The sequence below is a fragment of the Natator depressus genome, chromosome 13 (assembly GCF_965152275.1).
Source record: "Natator depressus isolate rNatDep1 chromosome 13, rNatDep2.hap1, whole genome shotgun sequence".
NCBI classification, from domain to species: domain Eukaryota; kingdom Metazoa; phylum Chordata; order Testudines; family Cheloniidae; genus Natator; species Natator depressus.
The window spans coordinates 37,809,197-37,828,815 of record NC_134246.1 but is presented as its reverse complement, the minus strand read 5'-3'; the positions used below and the strand labels follow the sequence as shown (position 1 = coordinate 37,828,815).

The following is a 19,619-nucleotide window of genomic DNA, read 5'->3' as shown; positions in this document are numbered from 1 at the left end:
ACACAGGGGCATGTGAATGAAACCCAGGAGTCCTGGTTCCCAGCCCCCTCCCCACCCTGCTCTAGCCACTAGACCCTGCTCCCCACCCAGGTTTGGACATTAACCATGCCTTTATCTCTGGGCCTGAGTGGGGCAGAATTCACAGCTGGAGGCCACCTTACTGCCTGTCATGGAGTGTGGGGGAGTCAGGGCCCTGCACCTCCACTTCCTGTGATTCCCCGTGACTCTCAGCCAGCCAGTAACACACAGGGTTTATTAGCCGACAAGAACACAGGCCCAAAGCGAGCTTGTCGGTACAGACAACACAACCCCTCAGTCAGGTCAACCTTGGGGGGTAGGGATCCCAGACCCCGGTTCTGGGCCTCCCTCTGTCTCCCCAGCCAGCTCCAAACTGAACCCCCTCCAGCCCCTCCTCTGGCCTTTAGTCTGGGCCACCTGATCTCTGTGTTCTCCAACCCCTTCAGTGGCACCTTGCAGGGGGGGCCCCAGGCCATCGGTGGCCAGGAGACGGGGTATCCGCCATTCTCTGTGCAGACAGCATCACACTAGCCCTCTAGGGCTCTGCAACAATCACACCCCCTTATCCCACCCCCGAGATACTTCAGAACTGCATAGGGGAAACTGAGGCACACACACCGTATTCAGAGAAAACATTAAGAACATTCCCACTTCATCACACTGCCTCACTCCCAGCCACTTCTTGGAGCCCTGGCCCCCCTGCCCATAGCCCTGCTGGTGCCCCTCACTCTCCCCGACTCGCAGCCCCAGCTAGCCCAGCTCTGCCCCCCCTCCGCCCTGCCGGAGCCCCTCACTCCTGACCCGCAGCCCCTGCTAGCCCCCCCTGCCCCCCCCAGCTCTGCTGGTGCCCCTCACTCCTGTCCTGCAGCCCCTGATAGCCCAGCCCTGCCCCCCCGCCCCGCTGGTGCCCCTCACTCGTGACCCGCAGGCCCTGCCAGCCCGCCCTGGGCGCTGGGCTGTTTGTGTTGCTATGGGCACTGCTTTGTTGTGGCTTGGGATCAGAGCCGCCTGCGCGGGGTGACTCCCCAGAATCCTATGCAAATCCGCCTGCCCACAGAAACCTGCTCCCAAACAATCCCTGTGTTCCCCAGATACAGGACCCCGCCCCCTCCCCCGTGGGGCTAGCACCCCCCCCAGCTGTGGGCTGCCCTTAGGAGGGGCTAGCGGTCCCAGGGGTGGCCTGGGGGTCCCAGGGAGAGGGCTGGGGGGGTCTAGAGGTCCCAGGGGGGCCTGGGAGACTTGGGGAGGGGGCTGGGGGTCCCGGGGAGGGGTTTGGAGTGCTGGGAGACTTGGGGAGGGGGCTGGGGGTCTCTGGGGGTGGAATATACCAGGGAAAGACCTGAATTAATGTCCTTATTATGGTATGTCACTGTACGGGCAGGCTGATTGCCAGGACTCCTGGGTTCTCTCCCAGCTGTGGCTGAGGTTTCTTCATCTGAGTCTCACTATTGTGACCCCCCCAAGCATTAAACATCCTGACTGATTTCTGCTGCAATCCAGTCAGAGAGAATCGGGGCCGGGCTCTTCCCCCTCCCCCCAGAGCTGGGCCCTGAGTCCCTTGGCCAAACTACGCTGACGCCAGCCCAGGACTCCAGCAGCTGGTGATTGAAGACAGGGGCAGCTCATTCCAGGCTTTCTGGGCTGGGCAACCCCTAGTGACGGCGCTGGCCGTGCCCCTCACTCCTAATCCGCAGCCCCCTGCCAGCCCTGCCCTGCCCCCGACAGCCCTGCCGGTGCCCCTCACTCCCGACCCGCAGCCCCTGCCAGCCCAGCCCGGCCCCTCCGCCCCACCTGTGCCTCCCATTCCCAAGCCCCGCATGGGATGCCATGGGATTGTGAGGGCTGGAAATTACCCTGATCCGAAGTGAACATCCAGGAAAAAAAATTTGCATTGCTGATATGATGGAAATTTGCCCGCTATAAAAGAGGGGCTCCCAGCACGGGCAGGTGGCAGGCGGCAGAGGAGAGCGGGCATGGCTGAGACGCTGCTGGTAAGAGCCCGGACACCTGGGTTCCGTCCCCAGCTCTGGCAGGGGAGTGGGATCGAGGGGTCCGAGCGGGGAGTGGTTCTGGGCCAGGACGCTGGGTTTCTACCTAGGCCTTGTCCTCCAGCCAGGCACTGTGGCCCAGGACAGAGCATGGCCCCCAAGGGCCCTTCTTGGGCTGGGGGGCTGGGCCCCGCCCAGGAGACCCTCACGCTCTGCGGCCCATGGAAGGGACAAGCCCGGCTTCGGGTGTGCGGGTGACAACGGCTTGATAAGTAGCAGGGAGTTCCGCTGGCTAATGCCGCGCACGGACTTGGGTCCGTTACCTTCGCTTGCTGGCTCCCGGGGGTGCCCATTAGGAGGGGCCAGCCACCCGTCCCCACTTACCCCTTCCCTCCATCCCTCCGTCCCTATGTGCCCCTGCCATCCCTCCATCTGTCCCTCCATCCCTCCCTCTGTCCCCCATCCCTCCATCCCCATGTACCCCTGCCATCCCTCCATCCACCCCTCCATCCCTCCATCCCTCCGTCCCCAGGTACCCCTGCCATCCCTCCATCCATCCCTCCCTCTGTTCCTCCATCCCTCCGTCCCCATGTACTCCTGCCATCCCTCCATCCCTCCCTCTGTCCCTCCATCCCTCTGTCCCTATGTACCCCTGCCATCCCTCCATCCATCCCTCCATCCCTCCCTCTGTCCCTCCATCCCTCCGTTCCCAAGTACCCCTGCCATCCCTCCATCCATCCCTCCATCCCTCTGTCCCTCCATCCCTCCGTCCCCATGGACTCCTGCCATCCCTCCATCCCTCCCTCTGTCCCCCATCCCTCCGTCCCCATGTACCCCTGCCATCCCTCCATCCATCCCTCCATCCCTCCCTCCCTCCCTCTGTCCCTCCATCCCCGTGTACTCCTGCCATCCCTCCATCCCTCCCTCTGTCCCTCCATCCCTCCGTCTCCATGTACCCCTGCCATCCCTCCATCTGTCCCTCCATCCCTCCGTCCCCATGTACCCCTGCCATCCCTCCATCCCTTCCTCTGTCCCTCCATCCCTCCGTCTGTTCCTCCATCCCTCCGTCCCCATGTACCCCTGCCATCACTCCATCCATCCCTCCATCCCTCCCTCTGTCCCTCCATCCTTCCAGCCCCATGTACCCCGCCCATCCCTCCATCCCTCCGTCCCCATGTACCCCTCCCATCCCTCCCTCCCTCCCTCTGTCCCTCCATCCCTATGTACCCCTGCCATCACTCCATCCATCCCTCCATCCTCCCTCTGTCCCTCCATCCCTCCATCCCCATGTACTCCTGCCATCCCTCCATCCCTCCCTCTGTCCATCCATCCCTCCGGCCCCATGTACCCCTGCCATCCCTCCATCCATCCCTCCATCCCTCTGTCCCTCCATCCCTCCGTCCCCATGTACCCCTGCCATCACTCCATCCATCCCTCCATCCCTCCCTCTGTCCCTCCATCCCTCCCTCTGTCCCCCCATCCCTCCATCCCCATGTACTCCTGCCATCCCTCCATCCCTCCCTCTGTCCCTCCATTCCTCCGTCCCCATGTACCCCTGCCATCCCTCCATCCCTCCCTCTGTCCCTCCATCCCTCCGTCCCCATGTACCCCTGCCATCACTCCATCCATCCCTCCATCCCTCCCTCTGTCCCTCCATCCTTCCAGCCCCATTTACCCCTCCCATCCCTCCATCCCTCCATCCCTCCGTCCCCATGTACCCCTCCCATCCCTCCATCCCTCCGTCCCCATGTACCCCTGCCATCCCTCCATCCCTCCCTCTGTCCCTCCATCCCTCCGTCCCCATGTACCCCTGCCATTCCTCCATCCCTCCGTCCCCATGTACCCCTGCCATCCCTCCATCCCTCCCTCTGTCCCTCCATCCCTCCGTCCCCATGTACCTCTGCCATCCCTCCATCCCTCTATCCCTCCCTCTGTCCCTCCATCCCTCCATCCCCATGTACTCCTGCCATCCCTCCATCCGTCCCTCCATCCCTCCGTCCCCATGTACCCCTGCCATCCCTCCATCCCTCCCTCTGTCCCTCCATCCCTCCGTCCCCATGTACCCCTGCCATTCCTCCATCCCTCCGTCCCCATGTACCCCTGCCATCCCTCCATCCCTCCCTCTGTCCCTCCATCCCTCCGTCCCCATGTACCTCTGCCATCCCTCCATCCCTCTATCCCTCCCTCTGTCCCTCCATCCCTCCATCCCCATGTACTCCTGCCATCCCTCCATCCCTCCCTCTGTCCATCCATCCCTCCGGCCCCATGTACCCCTGCCATCCCTCCATCCATCCCTCCATCCCTCCCTCTGTCCCTCCATCCCTCCGTCCCCATGTACCCCTGCCATCACTCCATCCATCCCTCCCTCTGTCCCTCCATCCCTCCCTCTGTCCCCCCATCCCTCCATCCCCATGTACTCCTGCCATCCCTCCATCCCTCCATCCCTCCCTCTGTCCCTCCATCCCTCCGTCCCCATGTACCCCTGCCATCCCTCCATCCCTCCCTCTGTCCCTCCATCCTTCCAGCCCCATTTACCCCTCCCATCCCTCCATCCCTCCATCCCTCCGTCCCCATGTACCCCTCCCATCCCTCCATCCCTCCGTCCCCATGTACCCCTGCCATCCCTCCATCCCTCCCTCTGTCCCTCCATCCCTCCGTCCCCATGTACCCCTGCCATTCCTCCATCCCTCCGTCCCCATGTACCCCTGCCATCCCTCCATCCCTCCCTCTGTCCCTCCATCCCTCCGTCCCCATGTACCTCTGCCATCCCTCCATCCCTCTATCCCTCCCTCTGTCCCTCCATCCCTCCGTCCCCATGTACCCCTGCCATCCCTCCCTCTGTCCCTCCATCCCTCCGTCCCCATGTACTCCTGCCATCCCTCCATCCCTCCCTCTGTCCCTCCATCCCTCCCTCTGTCCCCCCATCCCTCCGTCCCCATGTACTCCTGCCATCACTCCATCCATCCCTCCATCTCTCCCTCTGTCCCTCCATCCCTCCCTCTGTCCCCCATCCCTCCGTCCCCATGTACTCCTGCCATCACTCCATCCATCCCTCTGTCCCTCCATCCCTCCCTCTGTTCCTCCATCCCTCCGTCCCCATGTACCCCTCCCATCCCTCCATCCCTCCGTCCCCATGTACCCCTGCCATCCCTCCATCCCTCCATCCATCCCTCCATCCCTCTGTCCCCACATACCCCTTCCATCCCTCCATCCCTCCGTCCATCCCTGTCCCTCCATCCCTCCGTCCCCACATACCCCTGCCATCCCTCCGTCCATCCCTCCCTCTCTCTGACGCTCTCTCTCGCCCCCTGCAGGCCGTGCTGTTGGTGGTGCTCTGGGTGGCGTCCCTGGGCGGGGCCCAGCGATGTCTGGGCGACACCGAGTGCTGTGAGCTGGAGGAGGTGGAGAAGGCCGGGGTGTGGCTGAGCGAGGGGCGCTCCCAGGAGCCCCAGAGCTGTCACTTCAACTCCCAGGCCACCCGCCAGGGGGAGGAGCCCCAGTGCCAGGGGCGGTCCCATGGGCCCCCCAACACCCGCTCCATCGCACCCTGGAGATACCGGTAAGAGTGACCCCAATATCCAACCCCCACCTTTCTGTACCCCAATATCCGGCCCTGCCCCACCCCTCACCTGATACCCAGCCCCCACCCTCTGTACCCCAATACACGGCCCTGACCCTCAACCCTCATCCCGATACACAGCCCCCTGCTGCTCTGTACCCTAATACACAGCCCTGACCCTGGCCCCCCACCCTGACATGAACCAACTGACCTTGCTTCTGACCCCCACCCCCCGTGCTTCCTGTCTTGGGCCTAGGATCTCTCTGCATCCCCATCTCGCTTGGTCCCGGACCCAGTCCCAGTCTCCCCCCCTCAGTCCCAGTCCCCACCGCCTCGGTCCCAGTCTCTCTCCCACCCTTCGGTCCCAGTCTCTCTTCCCCCCTTTGGTCCCAGTCTCTCCCCTCCTCGGTCCCAGTCTCTCTTCCCCCCTTCGGTCCCAGTCTCCCCCCTCTCGATCCCAGTCTCTTCCCCCCTCGGTCCCAGTCTCCCCCACCTCGGTCCCAGTCTCCCCCCCCCGTCGGTCCCAGTCTCTCTCCCCCACCTCGGTCCCAGTCTCTCTTCCCCCCTTCGGTCCCAGTCTCTCGCTCCCCCTTTGGTCCCAGTCTCTCCCCCCCTTGTTCCCAGTCTCCCCCCCCGTCTGTCCCAGTCTCTCTCCCCGCCGTCGGTCCCAGTCTCTCCCCCCCCGTCCCAGTCTCTCGCTCCCCCTTCGGTCCCAGTCTCTCCCCCCCTCGGTCCCAGTCTCCCCCCCCCCGTCGGTCCCAGTCTCTCTCCCCGCCGTTGGTCCCAGTCTCTCCCCCCCCGTCCCAGTCTCTCGCTCCCCCTCGGTCCCAGTCTCTCTCTCTCTCAGCGCGCCCTCTCTCTCTCTCTCTCCGCAGGGAGGACTGTGACAGCACCCGCTTCCCGCGGCGCCTGGTCCAGGCCGAGTGCCTCTGCCCGCACTGCGTGTCGCTGGCCCCCCCGCACCACCGGGACCGCCGGGGCAACTCGGTGCGGGTCAACGCCAGCACCACGGTCTATTACCGGCGCCCCTGTCCCGGCCGGCCCGGCGCCTACTTCCTGGAGCCCCAGCTGTACCCCGTGGCCGTGGCCTGCGTCTGTGTCGTGCCACAGTTCTGAGCCACAGCGGGACCCCGGTGGGGTGTGGGACACGCTGCGGGACCCTGGGGGGCAGAGGGATGCGGAGACCCATGGGGCCGTAATGGGGTGGGGGTCACTCAGGGGGAGGAGGGACCCAGGGGAAAAGGGAGAAACCCATTGGGAAAATCCAGGGGGCTTGGGGGCACAGTGGACCCTACTGAGGTGGGGGAACCCCAGGGGGCCTGGGGGCAGGTGGCAGAGAAGGCCCGGGGGGCCAGTGGAGGAGGGGGCGACCCTGGGAATGGACCCAGCAGCCATGGGGAAGAGGCACCCTCAGGGCTGAGTTTTGGGGTGCGCCTGGGTACAGTGTCGGTGGGTCCCTGGCTCTCATTTTAGGGGGCTCAGAAGAGAGCGGTGTTTGGGGATGAATTTCAGTCTGATTTTGGAGGCTGTCTGGGTCTAGTTTGGGGGCACCCATGGGGCAGTTGGGGGGGCAAATCTAACGCCCATTTTTGGGGTGTCTCTGGGTTGACCCCAGAGCTCAGTCGGGAGGCTGGGGAGCCTGTGTTTTAGAGCTGAACTGGGGGGCTGGTTTGGGGTGAATGTGAGTGGAGGTGGGGTGAACCTGGCTGTAATTTAGGGTTTACCTCCGGCTGAATTTTGTGTGGAGGCAATTAGAATTCCTGCCAGCCCCCCCTTCATTTTGGGGGGTCGTCTCGGCCCCCCCAAAAAACCTGCTGTTACATTGGTCCCCGTTTAATCTCTTGACGGTGTTGAGAAGCTAAAGACCTTGGTTTTTACGGGCAATAAAAGTTTTACAATGATCGTAATTGGTGTGAAATTGGGGGGGGGGATGATTATTGAGGTCCCCGAACACAGCACCCCCTGCTGGTAGAGGCTGGAGTAGCCAGGAGCTCCCACCCCAGCCAGTGTCCCCACCCTGCTCCCCACGGCGCCCCCTGCTGGCAAAGGCCGGCGCTGGCATATCCCGGAGCTGGAGAATGGACTCAATTCAGAGCCCCCAACAATCAGCCCCCTTGTTCCCCACGTACCAGCTGCTCCCAGCCCCATGGGACAAGCCACCTTTGTCCAGTGCCAAAGGGCAGCTGGGCAGACCCGTCCTGCAGTCGGGGGGAGGATATGGGGGGAGCTGGAGGATGGCTGGGGACAGACGGTCCCCAGGGCTCAGCTTTCACTTTCTGGGGCTTCTTCCTCCTTTTCAACCCTTCCACACTCCCCCTTTCATTTGCCTGGCGTTTCACTCCTCCCTTCCCTTGCCACACCTGCTGGCCTCTTTCTTTCTTTTTTTCTTTCTTTCTTTCTTTCTTTCTTTCTTTCTTTCTTCTCCTCTCCCTGATTTCTGCCCCCCCGCAGTGGAGGCCGGGGAGGTGGGGGCAGGCCAGGCTGGGAACACACCCTGTCTTCATCCCACCCCGTTCCCTCCTTCCCAGCCCCAGTGAGAGGCAGCGCGGGCTCCGGGATGGGGGAGCCGGGGGAGCCTGGGGGGCTGCGGGACCTGGCGCTGGACTGGCAGTTCCTGCGCTCCACCAAGGGGGTGCTGCTGGGCACCGAGCTGGTAAATGGACCCCCGGGACGGACCCTCCCAACCTCCTGCCCCACAGACGCTGCCACCCCCCAGCCCTGAGACCCCCTCGCCCTGAGACCCCCAGAACCTGCCACCGCGACCTCTGACACCCCCTGGCTCTGAGATCCCCACCCCCTGGTCCCCCCCGACCCTGCCATCCCCCCCAGCCCTGAGACCCCCAGCCCCCCAACTTCCATACCCTGAGACCCCCTGGCCCTGAGACCCCCAGAACCTGCCACCCCACCTCAGAGACTCCTTGGCCCTGAGACCCCCAGAACCTGCCACCCTGACCTCTGACACCCCGTGGCTCTGAGATCCCCACCCCCTGGTCCCCCCCGACCCTGCCATCCCCCCCAGCCCTGAGACCCCCAGCCCCACATCTTCCATACCCCCACCTCTGAGACCCCCTGGCTCTGAGATCCCCAGAACCTACCACCCCTAACTCTGAGACGCCCTGGCCCTAAGACCCCCCCAGAACCTGCCACCCCCACCTCTGAGACCCCCTGGGTCTGAGACCCCCCCCACCCCCTGGTCCCCCCCGACCCTGCCATCCCCCCCAGCCCTGAGACCCCCTGCCCCCCAACTTCCATACCTCCACCTCCCAGCTCTGAGAACTCCCCCACCTTTCAGCCCCCCTCAAACCTGCCAAAACCCCTTACCCCCAACCCCTCGACCCCCTGAATTTAATCGGAGAGGGGCGGACACCCGGGGGGAGGTTCAACTGGAACCAGACTCAGGGGGTTTGGGGGGAATGCTGAGGGTGGGAACAGGGGAGCAGTGGACATGGTGGGGGACAGGAGTGGGGGTGCCGGTGGGGGGGTGCGGCGAGAAGCCCCAGGGGAGAGTGTGTGTGTGGGGGGGACATCTGGGCTGGGAACTCTGGAGAGGCAGGGGGAGGGGAAGCCCTGTGCTGTGGGTTGGTGGGGGTCAGACTCACCCTCTATCCACCCCCAGGCCCTGTGTTTTCTGATCTTCCTGCTGCTGACAGCCTCGGCCTCGGCCTACATGGCACCCGCCCTGCTGGAGACGCTGCTGACGGCCGGTGCCCTGGGCCTGCGTCTCACCCGCTGCCAGGAGAGGGTGCCCCGGATCCACTGGCCCTGCCTGGTGCGTGGGACCCCCCCACAGGCCCCCCAGCCCCTGCCCCGGAGCCACTGGCCCTGCCTGGCGCGTGGGACCCCCCACAGGCCCCCCAGCCCCTGCCCCGGATCCACTGGCCCTGCCTGGTGCGTGGGACCCCCCCACAGCCCCCCCCGGCCCCTGCCCCGGAGCCACCGCCCCTGCCTGGCACATGGGACCCCCCCACAGCCCCCCGGCCCTGATCCACCGCCCCTGCCTGGCGCGTGGGACCCCCCCACAGCCCCCCCGGCCCCAGATCCACCGGCCCTGCCTGGCGCGTGGGACTCCCCACCGCCCCCCCACGCGCTGCCCCATCTCCGCTCGCCCTGCCTGTGGGTGCTGGCAGGTTCCCCTGATGGGGACCCTCCAGTCTGACCCTCCCAACTGCCCCCCAGGATTTCCTGCGCTCTGCCAGCGCCACCCTGGTCTTCCTGGTGGTGTCGCCGGCTGCCATCGCCGCCAGCCAGGAGGGGCCGGCCGTCAGCGCCTTCGTGAGTGACCCCCCCACCCCTCCCCCCCCGACAGCCCCCCCCCTCCCCCCTGACAGCCCGTCCCCCCACAACCCCCCATCGCCGCCAGCCAGGAGGGGCCGGCCATCAGCGCCTTCGTGAGTGACCCCCCCCACCGCTCCCCTGCCCCTCCCGCCCCTCCCGCCCCTCCCCCCCGTCCCCCAACAACCCCCCATTGCCGACAACCGGGAGGGGCCAGCCACCAGTGCCTTCGTGAGCAACCCCCCCCACCCCTCCACCCTGCACTGCCCCTCCCCCAGTGACAGTCCCCCCACTGCTCCTTTCCCCCACCAGCAGAACCCCCCCAACCTCCACGCCCATAGACCCCTTTGTATCCCCAGCCCCTCCACGCCCCTGCTAGCCCCTCCCCACAGAGGCTCCCCACGGCTCCTTCACTCCACTGAGGTCTCCCCCGCCCCCCCCCAGCTCACGCCCACCTCTCTCCCCCAGACCTTCGGCCTCATCCTCATCGCCGTGTTTGCCTACGACGCCTTCAACACCTACTGGGCCGAGATCAGGCCGGAGCCAGCCCAGGGTGAGTGCGGCCCGGACGCCTGGGTTCCCCAGCTGGGGGCAGTGACAGAGACAGTGGGCTGGGGACAGGCCCAGTGTCACGGGGTCCCCGGGCGATGCTCTGGGACTGCTCCCGACGAAGCCAGGCAGGAGCCTCCTCTCTCGGAGCAGCCTGTCTCCAGGGCAAGAGGCTCACCCGGCTTCCCCCTTCCTGGGTCTGACCTCGGAGCATTCAGCCTCCCCTGCCCCTCCGGGCGCTTCCCACAGCCAGTCCGCCCAGGCGGGGTCCTGGGGGGCAGAGGGTCCTGCCCCCCAACTCCGCAGTCAGACGGGACTCTCAGCCAGCCAGTAAAACAGAAGGTTTATTAGACGACAGGAACAGGGTCCAAAACAGAGCTTGTAGGTACAGGAAACAGGAGCCCAAAGTCAGGTCCATCTTGGGGCCAAGGAGGCCAGAACCCCATCTGGGCCCCCCTCCATTTCCCCAGCCAGCTCCAAACTCCATTTCTCCAGGCTCTCCTCTGGCCTTTGTCTCTTTCCCGGGCTAGGAGGCCACCTGATCTCTGTGTTCTCCAACCCCTTCAGTTGGCTCCTTGCAGGGGGGGCCCCAGGCCATCAGTGGCCAGGAGACGGGGTGTCGGCCATTCTCTGTGCAGACAGCATCACGCTGGCCCACTAGGGCTCTGCAGCAATCACACCCCCTTATCCCAACACCTAGATCAGGGGTTTGAAACACGCGGCCCGTGGGCTGATTTGCTGCAGCCCGCCAAGCTCCCCACGCCCCCCACCCCACGTTATTTCCTGCAGGCGCCAAGCTCCCCCTCCCCCGCCACCTCCCCCAGCACGCCGCATCCCCGCTCCTCTGCCTACCTCCAGCCGCTTCCTGCCACCAAACAGCTGTTTGGCGGTGCTTAGCGCTTTCCAGGAGGGAGGGGGAGGAGCGGGGACCCGCGTGCTCAGGGGAGGAGGCGGAGAAGAGGCGGAGATTTGGGGAAGGGGTTGGAATAGGGGCAGGGAGGGGGCGGAGTTGGGGTGGGGACTTTGGGGAAGGGGTTGGAATGGGGTGGGAAGAGGCGGGGTAGGGGCGGGGCCTCATGGAAGGGGTGGAGTGGGGGCAGGGCTGGGGGAGGGGTGTCAGTGATGCAGCCCTGGGGCCAATGTACTAGTCCTCATGTGGTGATTTGACTTTGAGATCCCTGACCTAGATAATTAAGAACTGCCTAAGGGAAACTGAGGCACCCCCACACTATTCAGAGGAAACATTAAGAACAGTCCCGCTTCATCACATCTCTCCCCCCTTCTAGACCGAACTGAGCGGGGTCACTTTAGCCGGTGACCTGGGGAAGTTCAAACCCACCAACGTTCCCATGGATGCCCCAGCATCTCTCCCATTCCTTGGTGGGAGTTACACCAGGCCCTTCCGGTTTCACACCCTCCCTTAGGTCGGGTGTGCTCGATGCACTCGCAGGCCGCATGTGGGAAGGTTTCTGCGGCCCGTGCCCTTTTGCCACCCCAATACCCCTGGGGTTCAAACTGGGATCGGGTCTTCTCCCAGCGCTCCAGTCTGGAGGGCTGTGATTCGGGCTCTCTTGGTTAAGAGCCCCCATCTTGACCTGGGCCCCCCTCTGACCAGGTGTCTCTGTCCCCAGCAGCTCGGCACCAGCCCCTTTCATTGGGTGCAGCTGCGTCGGGGCAGAGGGGTCAGGATACCCAGCAAAGCACTGCCCAAAGAGATCCGGCCGCAGCTTTTTAAGGGCTGCCCCATGGCCAGGGATTTCTCCTCTCTGGCCGCATAGTTCTGCTCCTGGGGCAGCAGCTTCCTGCTCAGGTACCTGATGGGGTGTCTCTCCCCCTTAGCATCGGCCTGCATCAGCACCGCGCCCAGCCCTGCGTCTGGGGCGTCGGTGACACTGTGAAGGGCTTGGCAACGTCTGGGTTTACCAGATTTACTGGGGCCTGGATTAGAGCCTCCTTCAGCGCACAGAGAGCCCCCTGGCACTACTCGTCCAGACCAGCTCGTCTGGCTTCCCCTTCTTACACAGCTCAGTGATGGGGGCAGCTGGGGAGCTAGAGTGGGGTACAAACCCCCAGTTGTACCCTGCCATCCCGATAAAGGCCTGGACCTGTTTCTTGGTCTGGGGAACAGGCTCCACCTTGTGGCCCAGGTACAACACCTCTGCCATCCCCACCTTACACTTCCCAGCTTTTACCGTCAGTCCTGCCTCCTTGGGGCAGCCCAGCACCCTCTTCACCTGGGACACGTGTTCCTCCCCGGTCTGGCTAAAGACCCAGGTGTCATCAATGGACGCCAGGGCCAAGTTCTCCATCCCCCTCAGTAGCTGATCCACCCAGCACTGGGAGGTGGCCGACACCCCCTTGAGCTCGAAAGGCAGGACCAGGAACTCGAACCCCAAGGGGGTGGAGAAGGCAGATTTCAACCTGGCATCTGGGTCCAAAGGTACCTGCCAGTCGCCCTTGGTGAGATCCCTAGCAGAGAGGTAATGAGCCCCCCCAAAGCTCGTCTAGAATTTCACCAGGCCTGGGCATGGGGTAGGCATTGGACACGGTGATGGCATTAAGCTTCTGATAGTTTGCAGCGCTGTGCCCAGCACGCTCCCTCAGCTCCTCCAAGGAGGGATCCTCCTGCGGCTGAGTCTGGAATTCAGCTGCTGGGGAAGGGAGCGGGACCTGTTCCCTCTCGCGGGCTGGGCCTGGGGTCACAGCCCCGCTGAGCCCTGTCCCGGGTCGCTCCCTCCCTGCCGTGGGATCACTTCCCAGCCGCGCCTCTGGACAAAGCGAACCTGGTTGGCAGCCGACCTGCCCTGCCTGTGTCCCCCCACTCAGCTGGGGTCTCAGCTCCCCCCATGCTCAGCGCTGCCCTTGCTGTCCCAGTGGGGGCAGGCAGCGAGCTCTCTGCTCTCCTTACGGCATCAGAGCCAGCCGGAGCCCCCTCTGCGGTGTGCAGGGGGGCGGGGAGCATCGGCCCCAGGGGGCTGGTTACAGGCAGGCAGGTATCCCGAGCCTAGCAGCTCCTCCCCCCCGGCCAGCCGGGGCATCTGCATTTTCACTGACCATTTCCCTCTCTGCCCATTGGTTCCCTGGATTCAAATTCAGACCCTCGGCCATTACAGGAGCCGGGCCTGGATCCTGTCCCAAAGAGACACAGTCGTCCCCCAACAGGACCTCACAGCCGATATCCTGGAGAACCCCAACGACTAGCCAGCCCCACCCCTCCTGGGTCTGCACAGGGATCCGGGCCATAGGCAGGGTGAGGGGCTTCCTACCTAGGACCTTCACCCAGCTCACCCAGGCCCTCAGCATCTGGGGGGGCTGCACCACCCGGGGCCTGACACCAGTTCTCTCTGTCCCAGGGTCTGGCCACCCCAGGAATGTCTCCCCATTGACCATCACCTTCCGCTCCCACTGGGGTCTGAGGGGCCTGGCCCCAGGAGAGTCCCCACAGACACATAGGCTGGGGTCAGGAGTGGGAGCCTGTCCACCTCCCCACCCATTGGGCTGATGGTGTCTATGGCCTTGGGACCCAGCAAGGGAGCTAGACACCGGGGCTTTTCCGCAGGGTCCCCCTGGTTCAAATCGCCAGCCTGCTCAAAGGCAGTGAGGTGGGCATCCACACCCCCCCCCTCCTTAACCAGGGGCAGCAATTTAGTGTCGAGGTTCCCTGCGGAACTGGCCCCCCGGGGTCTATCTCCACTCACCCCTGGGAGGTCCCCTAGGCCTCTCCGCTCCCCCACCGCCAGTTCATGCTGCTGCATCTCCTGCAGCTCTTTCTTGGGCTCTCGCTGTCTCTCACAGTCCTCTCGCTCCTTCGGACTCAGCTCCAATCCCGTCCGTCTCCGATCCCCCGATGGGGAACCCGATCATGAAGACCCCCGTCTGGTCGGGGACAGGAGTCTTGGGGATGCCTGGCTCCCACTCCAGCTGCTCCCAGATCCTGCTATAGCCCCATTTCGGGTCAGGAATCTGTTCCTTAGAGCGGTCATCCTCCTCCAGCTGCACGATGAACTCTGGTGAACTTTCCAAGGCTCAACCCTCTCTTTCTGCACCAGGTTACAATGTCCTTCTCAAGGAGACGGTGACAGGCCCTCACTCCGCTCTTCCCAAGTTGTTGTGGACTCACAGGCCTGTGTGCTCTCAGCTCCCCACGGTCTCCAGGGAGAACCCCTAGTGTGCCAGCCCTTCTCCAGGTCACCACCTCTTTGCCAGGGTCGAGCTGCAGGCTCCTCTGCCCCTGGGACCGCTCACTGCAGTCCCCAGGGGGACCCCGTTACTGCAACAGTCCTTCTCGCTGGTCACACTCTCCCAGGGGATAAGAGTAGCTCCTTCGCCCCCTGAAACCGCCCCTCTCTGAGCCTTCAGCACACCTGGTCCTCGTTAATTCCCCTTCGTTTTACTGCTCCCCAGTTGCTTACTGCCGGATGCTCGGTCCACGGGGTGCAGTAGATCCCACCACTGCCACCAGTTGTCACAGAGTCACCGGACGATGCTCTGGATTTACTCCATCCAAAGCCAGGCAGGACTCTGGGGGAGCCTCCTCTCTCGGAGCAGCCTGTCTCCAGGGCAAGAAGCTTCCCCAGCTTCCCCCTTCCTGGGTCTGACCTCAGGGCATTCAGCCTCCCCTGCCCCACCGTGTGCTTCCCCCAGCGAGTCCGCACAGGCGGGGTCCTGGGGGAGCCAGAGGGTCCTGCCCCCCCAACTCCGCAGTCAGACGGGACTCTCAGCCAGCCAGGAAAACAGAAGGTTTATTAGACGACAGGAACAGGAGCCAAAACAGAGCTTGTAGGTACAGGAAACAGGAGCCCGAAGTCAGGTCCATCTTGGGGCCAAGGAGGCCAGAGCCCCATCTGGGCCCCCCTCCATTTCCCCAGCCAGCTCCAAACTCCATTTCTCCAGGCTCTCCTCTGGCCTTTGTCTCTTTCCTGGGCTAGGAGGCCACCTGATCTCTGTGTTCTCCAACCCCTTCAGTTGGCTCCTTGCAGGGGGGCCCCAGGCCATCAGTGGCCAGGAGACGGGGTGTCGGCCATTCTCTGTGCAGACAGCATCACGCTGGCCCACTAGGGCTCTGCAGCAATCACACCCCCTTATCCCACCCCCGAGATACTTCAGAACTGCATAGGGGAAACTGAGGCACCCACACAGTATTCAGAGAAAACCTTAAGAACATTCCCACTTTGTCACACCCAGCAGTGGCCCAGACTCCTGGGTTCCCCAGCTAGGAGCAGTGACAGTGAGTTGGGGAGAGGTTCAGCATTGGCCCGGACGCCTGGGTTCCCCAGCCAGGGGGCAGTGACAGTGGGTTGGGGCAGACCCAGCAGTGGCCTGGACCCCTGGGTTCCCCAGCCCGGGGGAAGTGACAGTGAGTTGGGGACAGGTCCAGCAGTGGCCCGGATGCCTGGATTCCCCAGCCCGGGCGCCCCGTGAGACGCTAAACTTTAACTTTCTTTTCTAGATGGCAACGGGAACCTGGCGTAAGAGGAAAATTGCCCCCGGCTGGGGACAGAAATAACCCCCCTGATCTCCCTCCCCCCCAAGCTCTGCCGGTGCCCCTCACTGCCGACCCGCAGCCCCCTGCTAGCCGAGCCCTGCCCCGCCCCGCCCCAGCCCTGCTGGTGCCCCTCACTCCTGAGCCGCAGCCCTCCTCCTCCCGGCCCTGGGCCCCCTGCAAACCCCCAGTCCTTGGGGCAAAGGGGCGAGTTGGGCTCTGGGTTTGTTTGCATTTAAATTGTGCAAAGGGGGAAATTACATGTGCTTTGGCCTGGTAGTGGGGGTGTGGGTGTGTGTGTGTGTGTCCGTTTCCCTGCGCCCCCTGCTGGCGGGGAGGGGCCCTGCCCTGTGTGTTGTGGTGAGTTGTGTCACCCCCCGCCCCGTTCTCCCACCATGGGAGGGGGAACGTGTCAGCGCTGGGCTAGAGCGAGAGACCCAGGGGAAGGGGGACCCAGAGCGAGGGGTGGAGAGAGAGAGAGCAGGGGGGATGAAGGGGAGGGGCTGGGGGTTGGAGGGGAGAGGGAGGGGCTGGGGGGAAGGAGGAGGGTAGGAGGGGTGGGGGTAGGGAAGGGGAAGGGAGGGAAGGGGCAGGGGAGGGGAGAGGGAGAGGGAGGGGGCTGGGGGGAAGGAGGAGGGTAGGAGGGGTGGGGAAGGGGAGGGGAGGGAAGGAGGAAACGGGGGGAAGCAGCGCTGGCCGGGCGGGGAGCGAGGGCTGGGGGAAGGGAGGCGCGGAGGGGACTGGGGGGGCGGGATGGAGGGGGAGGGGGAGGGGGTTGGGGGGCGGGGGTGAGATAGAGGCGGGATAGAAGCGGGCGGGGGGAGATGCAGCGGACGCGGCGCAGGGACCCGGCTGCTCCTGCAGCGAAGCCCCCAGCCCAGGGGAGGCAGGTACCGGACAACCCCCCGCCCGACACCCTCCGTGCCACCCTCTCCCCCCGTCCTCCCGTGCCTGACCCCCCTCCCCCATATCCTCCATCCCCCACCCCTCCCGACCCCCAGGCTCATCTCCTCTCCATCCACCCGCCCCCACTCTCATCCCCCCTTTTCCCCGACACCCCGTTTTCCCTCCAGCCCGCTCACCCAGGGTGCTCTGTAGTCAACAGAGTATGGGGGCAGCATTTGGGGGTACAGTGGGCTGGGGGCGTTTTGGGGGTGTGTGTTCAGGAGATTTGGGGAGACACAGAGGCAGGGGTTGGGGTTATTTTTTGGGGGGTGCAGGCAGGGCTGGGGAAGTTTGGGGGGGCTGGAGATTTTGGGGGGCACAGAGGCAGGGTGAGGCTGGGGGACTTGGGGGGTACAGAGGCTGAGCTGGAGACCTTTGGTGGGCTGGAGGTTTTGGGGGCGACAGAGGCAGGGCTGGAGGGTTTGGGGGATTCTTTTTGTGGGGGTGGGGATCCTTGGGGTGATGGGGGAGGGGTTGTTCCACGTGAGGGCAGGTGTGTAGGGGGGCATCCCGTGTCTGCAGGTGTGAATGACTGGGCAAGGGGGTGTGCAAAGCGTGCAAGGGAAACAGACACGTGTCCCCAGAGCTCTGTGCTGGGTGTGGGGGATGAGGGGTACAAAGGGCTGAGCCCAGGGTGTTTGCACACGTGCGTGTCTCCCAGTGCCTGCAGCTCCCCGTGCGTGTGTCTGCCGGCCAGTGCGTGTGCCTCCCCGGGCACGGCTCTCAGAATCTGCCCAAGTGTCAGTTTCCTGGCATTTGCACACGTGTGTCTCCCAGTGTGTGTCTCCGGCACCCCCCCGCCATCTTCTGGCCTTTGCACAGGCGCGTGCCTCCCAGTGCCCGTGTCGCCCGGCCTCTGCCCTCGCCCGTCTGCTCGCGGCTGCCCCCCCCGTATTTCCCGGCATTTCCCCAAGCCTGCGCGACGCCCTTTAACCCGCCTCTCCCTTCTCCGCCTCCCTACAGACGCCGCCCTGGGCTGACCCCCTCCCCCCATGTCGGATGCCTCCCGCCCCAGCCGGGCGGCCCCCTACCCTTGTGGCCTCTGCGGGGCCGAGCTCCCCCGGCTGTGGGACCTGCGCGCCCAGGCCTGCTGGCACCCCGAGGGCCGCAGCTACGGCTGCCCGACCTGCGGCAAGGCCTTGGCCCACTCCTCAGCCCGGCTCCGCCACGAGGCCGCTCACCGCGGGGAGAAGCCCTTCCGGTGCGCTGAGCTGGCGGCTCAGCTGGAGACCCACGGCCGGGCGCACACCGGCGAGCGCCCCTCTGCGCCGTCACCTCAAGGCCCACGCTGGGGAGCGGCCCTAGCCCTGCTCCCAGTGCCCCAAAGCCTTCAAGACCTCGGGGCACCGGCAGAAACACCGGCAATTCACAGCAGGGACAGCACGGCTGGGGGGCGGGGGCAGCGGCCGAAAAGCGAGGCGGGGCCGGGGGCGGAGGGAGAGGTGGGAAAGAGGGTGCCCCCGCCCCGTACAGGGAGACTCGCCCCCTCCCACTGTAGGGAATGCTCATTGGGGTGCCCCTGGAGAGGGGGTGCAGAGGCTGCGGAATGCCCCAAATGGAAAGCAAGGTGAACCCCCAAATTAAAAGCCAGCATCCCCCCCAAATTGTCACATTGAAGCCCCAAATTAAAAGCCAGGATCACCCCCAAATTGGCAGTAAGGTGCATGCCCAAGTTAAAAGCCAGGTTCACCCCCATATTTGCAAGTTGCACCCCCCCATTAGAAGCCACATTCTCCCCTCAAATTGGCAGCAAGATTCGCCCCTAAATTCAGCCGCAGATTCACCCTTTGATTGGCAAAATGTGGGTTCAAAATCAGAGCACGGCTCGCTCACCCACAGGGGACTCGGGTTCCCCCAAATGCTGACAGCAGGATTCAACCCCCAAATTGACAGGTTCACCCCAAAAGAGCAAAGTTCCTCCCCCGAACTGGAATCAGGTTCACCCCAAATATGGCAGCCAGGTTTGCCCCAAAATGTCGCCAAAATGTACCCCCAAATTATCAGCAAGGTTCACCCCAAAATTCACAGCAAGATGCACCCCCAACTTTAGAACCCCCAAACTGACAGCAGGCTGACCATCATTTATAGAAAACACATCCCAAATTTACAGAGGACATCCCCAAATTAACAGCTCTCACCCTAAAATTTCATAGCATGGGTGACACCCAACATTCATAGGATGATTCCCTCAAGTTCACCCCAAATTTCTTAGCAGATTCACCCCCAAATTAGCAGCCTGGTTCATGCCAAAATTTCACAGCATGCTCCTCCCCAGCTGTAAATAAGAGAGAAGCAGATCTTCCCCCCTTCCATAGACTCTGGGCCCTGGGGTTCCCTCTGTCCCTCCTCTGGTTGGGGGTAAGGCACCCCTCTTTTTTGAGGGGGCTGTTTGGTGGGGGGGTGCATGTCTATATTTCTCTATTGTGGCCTGATGTGCTCCGGGACCGGGAATTGCCAGATCGTTGTCTCTGTACTGACGTCCCCCACCCTGAACCCTGAAATGTTTGTGGTGTCCCCCCACCTTGAAAAAGGACTCAGTCATCCTCCTTCATACAGTAAAATGTGGTCTGGTCCTATATACCCTATATGGGCCCTGTGTGGTTATTGGGAGCTGCAAGCAGCGTGCAACACCCCTGCTGGCCACCAGGGGGCATCTGAATAGCTGGGAGTGGCCCAGATGCCTGGGTTCTCCAGCAGGGGGCGCCCTGACATTGGTTAGGGAAGGGGGTCTGCAGAGGCCTGGACACCTGTGTTCTCCAGGGTGGGGGAGGGCCTGGTACTGGATGCAGGAGGGGTCCTTGGGCGG

General features: G+C 64.1%; 2 protein-coding genes across 3 annotated transcripts; both read left to right on the top strand.

Annotated features, from left to right (window-relative positions):
• The first annotated feature begins 1,991 nt into the window (after nucleotides 1-1,991).
• On the top strand, nucleotides 1,992-6,681 carry IL25 (interleukin 25). Its single transcript, XM_074969423.1, has 3 exons — nucleotides 1,992-2,009; nucleotides 5,321-5,565; nucleotides 6,441-6,681. Exons 1-3 carry the CDS (start codon nucleotides 1,992-1,994, stop codon nucleotides 6,679-6,681), a joined length of 504 nt encoding a protein of 167 aa, XP_074825524.1.
• A 1,142-nt stretch (nucleotides 6,682-7,823) lies between these two features.
• On the top strand, nucleotides 7,824-19,473 carry CMTM5 (CKLF like MARVEL transmembrane domain containing 5). 2 transcript variants are annotated; one of them, XM_074969311.1, is made up of 6 exons: nucleotides 7,824-8,218; nucleotides 9,182-9,334; nucleotides 9,742-9,837; nucleotides 10,306-10,390; nucleotides 15,836-15,854; nucleotides 17,777-19,473. In XM_074969311.1, the coding sequence occupies exons 1-6, from the start codon at nucleotides 8,123-8,125 to the stop codon at nucleotides 18,021-18,023; spliced, it is 696 nt and encodes a 231-aa protein (XP_074825412.1). In that variant the 5' UTR covers nucleotides 7,824-8,122; the 3' UTR covers nucleotides 18,024-19,473. The 2 variants fall into 2 exon arrangements, with proteins under 2 accessions (XP_074825412.1, XP_074825413.1); XM_074969312.1 differs by lacking the exon at nucleotides 15,836-15,854 and having other exon boundaries at nucleotides 7,828-8,218; nucleotides 17,777-17,824.
• The last annotated feature ends 146 nt before the right edge of the window (nucleotides 19,474-19,619 follow it).